Source organism: Diadema antillarum, unplaced genomic scaffold (genome assembly GCF_040938485.1).
Source record: "Diadema antillarum isolate AM-2024a unplaced genomic scaffold, OU_Dant_1.0 scf00000205, whole genome shotgun sequence".
NCBI lineage: Eukaryota > Metazoa > Echinodermata > Echinoidea > Diadematoida > Diadematidae > Diadema > Diadema antillarum.
The window spans coordinates 794,190-806,957 of record NW_027271094.1 but is presented as its reverse complement, the minus strand read 5'-3'; the positions used below and the strand labels follow the sequence as shown (position 1 = coordinate 806,957).

Here is a 12,768-nt window from a genome sequence, read left to right as displayed (position 1 = left end):
TTGTCAGTTGCTTCATTAACATTGATATTTCTTTAAAAAATGTCTGCAATTTCTCACATCACCACTGATCAACCACAAATTGCATGACTGTATGATTTTCACTGGAAATTACTTTCTCGCTCTGGTACACTATGTACATTCTTTTTATACTTCTACAGTAAAAAGAAAACCTTCAGATCACAAAAATGAATGCTGTCCATTCAGCAATACTAAATCCATACACTGCACAGAAGGTCGCAAGTGACGCAGGTAAAATGATATTTTGTTCACTTGCAGACTTACTCTGGGTACTCAGGCAGGAATGTCAACATGCTAAATATATTAGGTCCTGAATTAAGGAAAAGCTACATTTAAATCTTAAAAATCAGGTCACTGATCATCTACGGAGTAGGTAGTACAGTATACAGTAGCTTACACCAGTCCACGTAATCTTATGCTATTAGGCAGCTAGGAAGAATTGTGGCATTTCATCAATACCTGTGCATGCAACATTTCATGTGAGTGATATTTTTGTCAACAGGCATTAGACAAATTATGGCATAAACAATACATTGTAACCCTCCCACCACTTACAATATGTGCTTTATCCAAAAGAAGCCGATGCACATCTCATGTTGCTACACGTACATTGAAAAGACCTATCAGGTTTACAACACATGCTCACAGCCTATCTCAATGGAGGAGATTTCGCTGAGACTGCTGCTACTGATCAATTGCCTAACTTGTGCAACTCTTAGAGACCAAGAAATGGCTTTTGCTCTCAGCAAGAAGACGATTCCAGGGCGATGTCTGAGACGTCTCCAAACAAGGTGACAATGTATTCACTTGGAAATAGTGAAAACATTTCCACTATGTCTCCAAGACTTCTTCTCAGTCACAGAGATGTCTCCACTACAAAGTGTAAGTCTCTAGTAGGTTGTCAATGGGTCTCCACGAAGTCGCAGAAAAGTCTCAGAGATGTCTGCTGGAGACTGTAAAAAGTCTCTGGAAAAAAAAAATGAACCTGTTCTATTCTCTCATCAATTCCCGGAGACTGCGCTAGTCTGCAGGAGATGTCATGGAGACATCTCCCAGACCACTCCACTATCAGCAAGATTCAAGTCGCCACCGGATGGCCACCTAGTCTCCAAGACAGTGAGATACCCACATTACATAATTTCCCAAACAAGGTTGATAATATGCTACTGACGACGCGCTTACCTGGGAACATATGCTCTTGGCCAGCTTGGATTCATCCAGGTTGTTGATCATAGTCTGGGCCACTTTCCTCTTCCACTCTGTATCTACCTTGGTTGGTGTCTTGAAAGGCTTGATGGACTGGAAGAACTGTAGGAAACAAGAAAATACACTAGTTGAAGAGATTATCATTATGGCTGACAGATGAGAAGAAAATGACTGTTGATTTTAATGTGTAGCTTCTTATCAACAGAACACATTGAAAGCCAACACACACACTTATTAGAGATTGTAACTATCACAAATAAATGTTGGATAAAGAGGAAATCACAAGTTGGTTTCCCCTGATTATAATCCTAATCCTAATCATAACTATTCATTGCCTTCACTCATAGCTAATCTTTCGAGGCTACATTCCATGAAGCAAGTATACAGATAGCTAAATATTCTCAGGTACTGAAAGGTGGGGGGATTTATTTAAAATGACACATACATGATGCATGAATTACATCCGCAGTGTTTACATATTGACTGATGTACTCGGCTATAGATGTGTGCTGACAAATGCAAACATTCCTAATCTGCTTAATATTGTATACATGTACAAATGCAGTTATAACATTGTACAGCACCAAAGTTCAGACATATTGTAAGCATATTATGCATACATTGGGCATAATTTGTATGTGTGCCAAGTACTATGTTTAGTCAGCTCTGAATTTTTATAAACAAACACACAGGCACTATGCATCAACACATGCATCTAAACCTGAAAGTACACATTAATCAACATGGGCTGATGCAATGGCTGCTAAATTCATAGGCACCAAACATTCTTTGCTTTGCAAGGATTTGCTAGTTGTTTCAACATTCTAGTGACATGAAGGCATCCTACAGGCTAATGATTTTTGGGTTACATGTCTCATTGGTAAAGCGTTTCTTCTTTACATGATCTAACATCTGTGTGATTTGAGTGATAACCATACACTAATTTATAAAGTAAACACTCAGATCGCAAAGAGTTTGTCTGCCTGCCTTTAAAGGAAAATACACTCAGCTGAGGCTGGTCGATACTATCAAACTGTCATGTCTATTCTGCTTTAAAAAACAGAAACAAACAAACAAAAATCATCAGTTACCATGCATTTACCCAAAAGGCTCAGGACCATGTGTGACTGCAACTGGATACAATAAACTCAGAAATATGCATACATACTAGTGAGGGCAAACTTTAAAAAACTTGTGCAAGCCCAACAAAATACTGTTATTGATAGTCACACACACTAAGTTTCAAAATCTCAACTATTTTTGTTCATAACTTTGTAAATCAGAAAAGCTTTCAGCAAAGGTTGTAAAGACTATGTTTTTTAAAACCTACACCGTACCACATTTAAATCTGTTGGTTTTACCTGTCATACCAAACCTTTCTTTTATTCATTTGTAAGCCAAAAAAAAAAAAAAAAAAAAAAAAAAAGCTTCCAGCATAGGTGTAGAATAAGATGCTTTCTACACATTTGTATATAGCATACCACTTTTAAATCTGTTGGTTTGACCAGTCTGAACAAACCTTTCTTTTATTCATTTTCAAAACTTCACAAAATAGCTAGGGCATATAATATGCATGTACATGCCGGACTTGCTGAAACACAAGATTTTGACGTTTACGTTTTCAGAGCTAAATCTCTGCTCCTGCATTGCTATGTCACACAGCTGACAAACACATAACCCAATATTGATAGTTCTCTCTACTAAGCATGGATGGTAAATGCTGAAAAAGAGCTAGACTACTCCATAATTATGTAGTGTGCGTGCCTGCTAAAATGTATGAAACCATTTAATTACATCAACACAGTCTGCTACTTTGACAGTTAGATTAATGGCCATATGCATTGTGTGATTAGTTGCTTCGTACAGAAGTATCGCCATGTTGCAGTTCAAAGCACAAGAGAGGTGATGCAAAGCTACAACCACATCATTTGATGTGCAATCTAATATTCAACAATTTCTGTGTCAGGGACTTTGGACAATGCATGTATATGAGAGTTTGGTTTTTGTTTTTTTTAATGTACCAATTGGCACTCAAAAGCACACAAAAGATAATAAATATGGCAGTTCAGACTCAAGATCTAATCCCAGGGACAAACATATTAAAGATACTTTGTATTGACTCTCCCACACATTGTGTGCTCACAGTGCTTAAGTTTGAACAGTGAAAAACAGCCTCCTTTTCTCATAAAACTGCTACAGCAATAAAGACCGAGCAGTGTAAGAAGTCCCTGTGTCATAAGACTGGTTTCAAATTGCATCTAGTGTTTCAAATCACTATTTCATCTTGGAAATAATACAGGTGATTTATTAAAAGGGGGACCATAGTTTAAATACATACTTGTTGGCTTATTTATGGCAAGTCATGTACATGTTTATAAATTTCAAGGGAAATTCCTGGAAACATCGAAGACAATGACAATCACACACAGATTGTGCTATATTTACTTTGAACATAAATGCCATCCAAAGTAGAGATCCACAATGATCAAGACTTTAATACATACATGTACTATGACCAAATGTAAACTACACATCTAAGTCCTAAATGACAATTTGGAGCATGACTTTTAACTGGTGTATTGACTATTGAGATACTTGGTTGTTATTTTTTTAATCAAGTCCATGACACCATTGTGTTAAAACTGCCTATATTAGAATTGTTCATATTTACTCTTACAAGTGCAGTAATAATATTCTCACACTGTGGTAAACAGTCACATTATTCTTTATCCAAAGACAGCACTTAAAATGTTAAAGGTTAACAAGATACATAGAGAGAGATATGTATCAAATAATAGGTTTTCAAATGATCGTTTCAGTTTGTTCAGTCATCTTTCAGCAATCAAATATGCTGTGCTAATCTCACTCAGTATCTCAGTAATCCATGGATGGGAGTCATGGTGACTTTAGTCCCTACTGTGGAAAACTGGGGGGGGGGGGGGGGGGGGAGACGGACGTAAAAGGCTTCATGAAACAAGGAGAAAGCAAATCATTATCACTGTTCTCCAATGATGCACTTCACAGCTGTTACAATCTCTTGTGGAAGGATTCCTGTGAATCTCCAGCACTGCCTGGAATTAAACGTATCTTTAGATAAGACTCTGAATTCTTATCGTCTAATGCAAAGAGAACCGAAGTGTAATGTAGATTGTAAAACAAAGAGTAAAGCTGTATAGAGGATGTTTTGATGTACATGGCAAAGTGCTGTTTGCCTGTGTTTGTGGATATCCAGATTGAAGAAAAAAAACAACAAAAAACAAAAAACAAAAAACAAAAAAACTAACTAATGTGTTCCTGACCGTAAATTCCTCAGAATACTGCCTTTGGCGCCAAGAGTGCAGAGGCATCAAATCTATAATACCTTGACAAGAGTTATTTCTCTCAATCTTTTTCTGTGCCTATGAGATTCTATAGGCCATGAAGCTTCAACTAAGTTTTTGACAGGTAGGATTATGATAAAAGAGTTTTGACATCCACCTTAACTTTATGGGGGAAAAAAAAAAATCCATATATGTGCTAATCCCCTGTGAGTACTCTGATGTATTAACCACAATTGTACAAATGGCTTGACATTTTAAAGTACAGTGTCCATGGTACTTTCAACTGTTAGTATCTCAAACTGATGCTCCTGAAGGCATAAACAACAAGGAATTGGTGATCATATAGTTCCTCTTTCTTGTACTATTAAGCAGCTCTGACGGAAATCTCAGATCTGATGACTAAATGGATCATAGACTGTGGGAAGGAAATACTTCAATACGAACTAGCAATATGACAACCAGAGAAAAGAGACAGGACCTGTCCACAGAAGGTGGTGGTCCTCTTGTGATTACCCTCTGTAATGTCTGCCATCTTTTCAATAAATGACATTACGTGCATCATGGTAAAAGAATAGCAAGCTCAGTTAATGACAAGCTTCCCCAATGAGCAGTAAGAAAGAAAATTTTCTGCTTGAATCTACATGTACAATGTATCTTTTGGGTTCTTCTCTGCGTTATATTGAGGTGCTACAATAGAACAAATGTACATCATGCCATTTTAAATTCTGTTGGATCATAGTTTTGAATTGAACGTATCATGCACATTGCTGTACAGTGATCATGAACTGCATAACATGGCAATAAAATATCATTCCAAACTACTCTGGACTGAAACCTCTTTCTATTATTACTCTGCAGCTTTGCACATACAGTTGTAGATGCTTCAAACATTGAAGGGGCCTTAAGGATTTAATTCAAACAAACCTCTTTCATCCGCTCCCAGATGATCCTCACGACAGACGAACTTGTCCTCACGCTGACCTCAACCTGGTATGCTGCATTCAGAATCTATTGAGGCAAGCATGTCAACATACACCATAGCTTCACTGGTGAATCAAGAGTCTTTGAGTAAATTTACTGTCCTAAGATATGCCATGCAACTGGCCAAATATATGATCAGTGCCCATACATAATATAAAATATCACACATTCAATATTTTCATCTCAAACTCTTGCAGTGATACGCACTTACTGTTTTGACTATCCAGTTTACATTGAATACATCATTCACACTATTTTCTCATATCTATTCCCTTTAAGATTAAAAAAAAAACTGACAGAAAAGGTCGAAATATGACAAACAACTGCCAATAGTCAAGAGGATTAAAAGATGATAACACCTGTCATGAAGAATAGTCTAACAACCTTGTGTACATGTATTTCACCTGCTGAGTGCCCTCGATGTTCCTAGCCTCAATGCCATGGGATTCATAAATGTACGTGGGCATTGTGAGGGTAATGATTCTAGTGTGTCGGCCACAAAACCCTTTGTACCACACCAGGTTAATTTTGTTTTGTTCATTGTGTACTATCTAATCTGTAGGATTTTCAACTCACTGTAAAGTTACATCTGCAGCTTTGTGCTTTCACGGAGATTGATTCATGTAACAGTTTAGTGACAATCTTATCTCTCTTTCCATTTGCACTGACAGTTTATTAAGAAGCCATTCCATAACTACAAGCATTGGAAACTGCCAACTGATTGTTAGAAAGAAACATGTCTACATTTGTAGGCACTTGTCAATATCACTTACCGGGTACACCTCATACTAAGTGTAGATGATGGATGGAAGTTTGAACAACTGTGTTTAATGATTGATTTCAGTATAAATGGTTGGCCATGCTGCACTATACACTCACTCCTCCCTAAAACCATGCCTGCTCACATTTGAGCAAATTAATTTGAATGGGGAAAAAATTACTTTCTTGGCTTCTTGATGCGCTTTGTGTAGCTTTCATAAACAATCACAAAAACGGTAAATGCATGGCCATATAACCTTGGCTTACAGTAGCACTCATATTGACTCCTATTTTAGGCGTGTACGGATTGACAATAATGATAATACGATTGTATGTACAGGATTTTGACTGTTCAGCATCACTGTGAGAATGCACATTTCGTCAAGTATATAATGTTTTGCTCACAATCGTGGTATTCGTAGCAAAAACATTATTAATACTAAGAAAGCAGAAGTTATGGAAAGAAATGATGCAACTAAGATGGGTTGAATTGATTTAAACTGAATTGAACTTTATCAAGTTGAACTACACGTATTCAAAAAGGAGAATTGCATCAGATTGTTTTGCACCAACTTCCACTGAATGGATTGAAGATGTGAGTAAAGTGAATGGCACTGAACTACAGTGTAACTGAGACAAGAGTGAATTGACTGAAGTTGAGTGGATTTGAACTGACCTATGTTGAACTGAACTGCATTGAATAGAGGTGTGAACTCACCTGCGTAAGGGCCGTGCTTGTGGAGGACTCCATGTCACCATCAATCTTCTCCAGGCTCTCAAGGCAACGCTGCAGAGTGCCCAGAAAGCTCTCCCGCAGGAGCTCCACAGAGCCAATCAGCTTCTCCACCACACAGGTGTTCAACTGTGCCAGGACCAGGTCCTGGATCTGCTCCGTGCACTTCTTGATGTCCTTCTGGCTCTGGATCTTGCCCTCTTCACTGACCTCCAAGTCTACAGAGGGAGAAAGGTGTGACAGTCAGTGGCAACAGCTCTACCTCAGGGTGGATTCACACTGGCATTCTTATGGGTACTCTCACTGGAAACAAGGGACACGGTCATTTCGAAACAAATGTGCACATATAATTATCGCATGATGTCTCTCAGAGAGAACTCACATTAACAACTCAATTAACATACTACACAGCATTGTAAATTGGTAATGTTATTTTCATCAAATTGTTGGGCGAACTGAGTCTATCCTAGTACAGTATTCGATTACAATTACAATGAAAATATTAAACAAAAATGTAAAAATATAAACATAAGTACATTTTGGTAAGACAAACAACATCTGTGGTTCAACTATTATTTAGCATCTACAACTACATGTACCAGTAAGCACCCTAAACCTGTGAAGTGCCCTATATTGGAATTCAAGTTTCTCATTTAATAAAGAAATAAATCAATATTCAAAAGAAAGTCACATACAAACTTTGAAAAACATCTTTTCTCTGTGGCCAGTTAGGTCTACAACTGTACTTCTTGTTTCAGGAAATCAAGGATATTTAAAGAAATTACGGAAAATGACAGTTTCTTTATGTTGCACTGCTCCAGCTTCTCAAGCAAAAGTCATGTTATGAATTTACTGCATGATAAGGAGCAGCAAGGATTACATGCGGTCTTTTTCTTCTTTGTGTGGATACAGTTGATGCTGCGTGTACTTTTTGGAAGCAAGAAGGGTTTTCTCAAGAAGTTGTTTTTAACACCAGACTACACATTATGTACAATGACCATGAAACTACAATAATGTATTAAAGTCAAAACTACATCCTTCATGTGATTTCAGAGGAATAAGGTCTTCTGACACATTTCTGTAAAGAACTGAAAATATTTTGGACACTACAATGTATCAATGATCAACAACATTTCTTCTATTTTTTTTTTCTTATAAAGACATATCACATTTTCATGTATGGACCTCACAGCTCTTTGACCTAGACTTCCAATTTAGCAAGTCCACCACAAGTAGCTCACAGTATTTTGAAAGCAACATGGGTTTTACTTCAGCAAAACTGTGTAATTGACTTTTTGAAGAATCAATAATTAAAAAGAAGAGGAAAACAATACAGACACTACAAAACTTTGGATACTTGTTCCTTTATCATGATGCTAGCTCTGGCAGTACTTGAAAGTGGTTTGCATTGTAGCATTAGTATCAGATACTACGAAACCACACTTCATTACTACTACACTGAAAGGAAGTATTGTTGATTTAAAAAAAAAAAAAAAAATCAGTTGCAACGAAATGTTACTATGGACATCAAAGAAGCACTATTTTCGGTAACCAGCAGCATGCATTGCCAAATAATCACTGTTTGAGCTATTTTCTTCTTTCTTTTTTTTATGTGTGCTATCATCACGTACAGTGCATGTGATAAATCCTTCTAATCCTCTATACTCTGTAAGATCCTAATCCAACCCCATAATTTAAACATCTATTGCTAAAACGTAGGGTGGAAACCAAGAGTAATTTGTGTAATGTGAAATAAAAGCAAGGTTCAAGGTTTGGTAAATTATGTTGAATATCACAAGGGCAAGGTATGACTTAACATACATGCCCCAAAAGCCTGCAGAATCTACACAGTATGTCCAATGTAGCATCACATATACCTTGGTATACAGGAAGAATCGACAAGAGTATCCTTCATTCTGCATGTATACACATACTGTAAAAGTGGAAATTTTTGCGGTGTTGAAATTTTTGCGCATTTCGCGCAACCTGAAACTAGCGCGAAGATAAAAGCACGAAAATATTTTTGCTTGCCATATGTTCCAGTAGTTGATGTCTTGATTCCGCGGAATTAAAAAAATGCGAAACTCTTTTTACCCCGCCGAGTGCGAAAAATTAGTTGCGCAAAAATATCCACTTTTACAGTGCCGTACATTATGTAGCAAACAATTCAAAGTCAGTTCATGTTAGCAGTAATTTAAAAAACCTTCAAAAAGAAAAAAAAAATAGTAGCAGCCTTGATAACTAGTGAACATTGACTGCAACAATATTAGTTAGAAAAAGCTTTTGAGCAAGAGGTCAATACAAGGCAGTGACAAGTTTTTGCAAATAATAGAAAGGCCTGCTTTTAGTAAAGTGCAATTTTGAGTGGGAGGTGACTGATCTGTTGACATTTATGAGGGCTTTAACAAGTCACTATCTATGAATACTGACAAATTTTAAATCTCATATCTTTAAAAGACAAACTTTTTGAGATCTACACTAATAATCTATCATTAACAATTGGTCTCCTTTTTAACAAATGTTTCCATTCTCAAAGTGTGCTTAACCCGTTCAAGGATGGACTGATTTTGTTATACAAAATTGTAGCATGCATTTCCCACAGACACCTGTCCGAGTATTCTCAAGTCTTGTCTTCAACGGGTTAAAACTTTATGCAATCGTTCAGCATCTCATTCCCAAACTAAGTAGACTAATCAAAATTAGATGAGATGATCTCTACAAAATATTGGATAATAAAACAGATTATTTCAAACTCTGTCAGACCAGTGCTAATACAAACTAGTGTGTAGCTCCTACACGCCAATATCTCTTTGGATCATGCATACTGTTAATTGTTCGACTCTTGGCCTGCGCAGGAACTGGGCAAATGTTCTGATTTCCCCCCTCCTGCACCAATAAAAGGACAGCACTGCTGCACGCAAAAGCCCAGGCAAACTCTTCACTACCCTCATGGGAAGAGATGATTCATCAGACCTTGCAGCTACATGTAATACACTCAGGCACCAGAGCACACCTTTTGTTTCAGAATATTCATTCTGCTACAAACGACCAGCCACCAGGTGATCAAATTCTCACTTTGAAGAGCCTGGGTGTATAGTACGGACATGTGTCTCCTTCAAGTGGATTAAGTGAAGAAGGTTCAAAGGTACCTCTATCAGGCCTATTTGTATCATACACACTCCTTGGAAAGCCAAGTACATGTACTTGTACATGTACCCTATGCAAGCGCATGCTGCTTTTTGTTGAAACCTCATGATGCACATTGTTAGCAGCAAATTTTCTGAAAGCAATTCATAGGGCAGCTAATGATTTATCAAGTTGATGATCTCAAAAAAATCAAGCTGTTACTCAGATCTTATATTCGAATGTACATGTTGTCTTTCCATGATTGGCAACAAACTGTGTCGACAAAACTGCTGAAATTACATTGCTGTTGTGCTGAAAGTTGTGAAGAGGTTTGAAAAGTATTTCACAGACTGAAGAACATGCAGCTGTATACGAGTTGTAATATTTACATTGTATGCTTCTGAAATTTGTATTTCATCTCTCTGGTCACTTTGACATGAATTATTGAAGAAATCTCTACCACATCGAAAAAACCTGTTTGAAAGAAACATGCGAAGCTAAAAATGATCACATGCACACATGGAAGTGATGTAATCCGCCCACACATGCTTGACACACTATTTTGACGACAAGGCCCCAAACATGAAGGCTGGTCTGTGTACACTGTATGTAGAGAGTAAACATACACTGCATGTACATACTGTTTAATTCAATTACAGAGCAGGCCAAGTCACTTACACTGTACCCAAAGGTATGAAAAAAAAAAAGAGTGCAATGACAATGTGGTCAAAGCAAACCCTTGCTAACATTTGCAGATGAAAAGAAAAAACAACTTTTTAGTGTTTCAAAATAGTTCTAAAATGTGAGGTTAGAATAAAAATAATCATTTTATTCATTATAATCAATGTGAAGAATTGTTAAATATGCAAAATGTAATAGTTTAATAAACAGAAAGTTTCTATCCTAGAATAAACTGTCGTGATGGTTTATTGAGAAAATTAGTGAATATTTGCAGCTTTACTGAAAATTTTTTGTACCATCTAGGGTGTTTTGCAATACAACTTATATACAATGTATGTGTCAAACGTGATTATTTGAAGGAAAAAAAAAAAAGAATCACTGCTCCCATTAGTCCCAATGTACAATCGCGTAGTAGCTTTAAGTTTGCTTTCACTTGCAGTTGAACACAGATTACCCCAATCTCGGGCTCTGATGAGTTTGATTTACTATATGGACTGTATCTACCGCATCATTTCTTGTAATGAGTAGTATTCCTGATTTAAAGGACCAGCCTTCCCACTCTAAAACTGTACATGTATGTTAAAGTATAAATGGGTAAGATACAGTTGTACATTTATGTACAGTAAATGTATGGGCACACAGAACACCACATAAAAGTGTAAACCAGTTTGGAATCTACCATTTGTCAATTTTTAGACAGGCATTTAAAACAGCCTTATGGAGTAAAAATCTGAACAAAATCATCTTTTTCTCACTCACTGTAATTTTGCTGTCCAAAGGTGAATAATGAGTATGGCTACAGATCTATCTCAATTAGCAATATTATACACAGTATTTCAGCTTTCATTTTAAAGGAAAAGTCCATTTTCATATACTTGTACATACATGTGTGGATTGAGTAAATGCAGCAATATCATGAGTAAATGCAGCAATATCAGTAGAACATATCAGTGAAAGTTTGGTGGAAATTGGACAATTCGTTCAAACGTTATGAATTTTCAAGTATCTGCAAAGTCACTGCTGGATTTGATAAGAATACTACTACCAAGGGAGGTGGGAAGCAGCTCCCTGCTACTACAGTGTATGATGTCACATGCTTAGAAAGATCACAAGGAAAATAATATAAAGAGAATTTCACACAATTTTACTTTTTTAAAAAGGCGCGCATTTCCTTGACTTGTCGCTCACACATATTACGGGTAATATTACTCCCCCTGCCTTCTAAAAGAGGCAAGTCAAGTGTTCTTTTATTATGCAAGAAAAATGAAAATAATGTTGAATTTCTTTATTTTCTTTATATCGTTCTACACAAATGACAGTATACAAGCTCTAATAGTCTTCTCATCCAGCTGTAACTGAGTAGAAACTTCAAAAATTAATAACGTTTGAACGGATTGTCCTATTTTGATCAAACTCTCACAGGTGTGTTCTACTAATTCGGTGAATTCCATATACGGTGCGCCGCCTATTGGTTGTAGCGGACAGGCCAAAATCCGCAATGCCTTATGGGAAAAAGTTGACATCAAAATTACTCGCATATTATGCACATGCAGCAGCGCAGCTCAGCTCAGCCGGCCGCGCCGTGCGGGCGGGCGCCCGGGCTGGGCCGGCCGGATATCAATTGCGAGATCGAGAGATAGATCGATACGGTATGGTATTAGCAGCAAACTGGCTTTTCCGTGTTGCATGTTCGACGCAACGTATGTACACTCCAAAATGCAGGCTTTGCTTTTGACTTATTTCTTTGGCAAAAGACACCAAAGCTGGTTGGAAAAAAAGGCATCTCACATGCCAAATTGTTACTTACCTGCTGTTCTAAACAGACTCAACCAGGGCTGCCAAAGCCTACTTGTGCTTCTTGGCCTTCTAGTCTGGCTTGTTGGCCCGCCTCTCCTGACTGCATGGGAGCTATGCCACGGTCATTCAGGTATTTCTTCAGTTCGT

The 12,768-nt window shown here is 37.3% G+C and overlaps 1 protein-coding gene across 1 annotated transcript in view; it reads right to left on the bottom strand.

Moving 5' to 3' along the window:
* LOC139723993 (dual serine/threonine and tyrosine protein kinase-like) overlaps positions 1-12,768 on the bottom strand; it is a 40,598-nt gene that overhangs the window by 16,472 nt on the left and 11,358 nt on the right. Inside the window, exons 3-5 of the mRNA XM_071635191.1 lie at positions 7,003-7,235; positions 5,469-5,552; positions 1,201-1,326 (exon numbers count right to left, since the gene is read on the bottom strand). Coding sequence (XP_071491292.1) covers positions 1,201-1,326; positions 5,469-5,552; positions 7,003-7,235 — 443 coding nt within the window. The remainder of the gene's footprint in view (positions 1-1,200; positions 1,327-5,468; positions 5,553-7,002; positions 7,236-12,768) is intronic.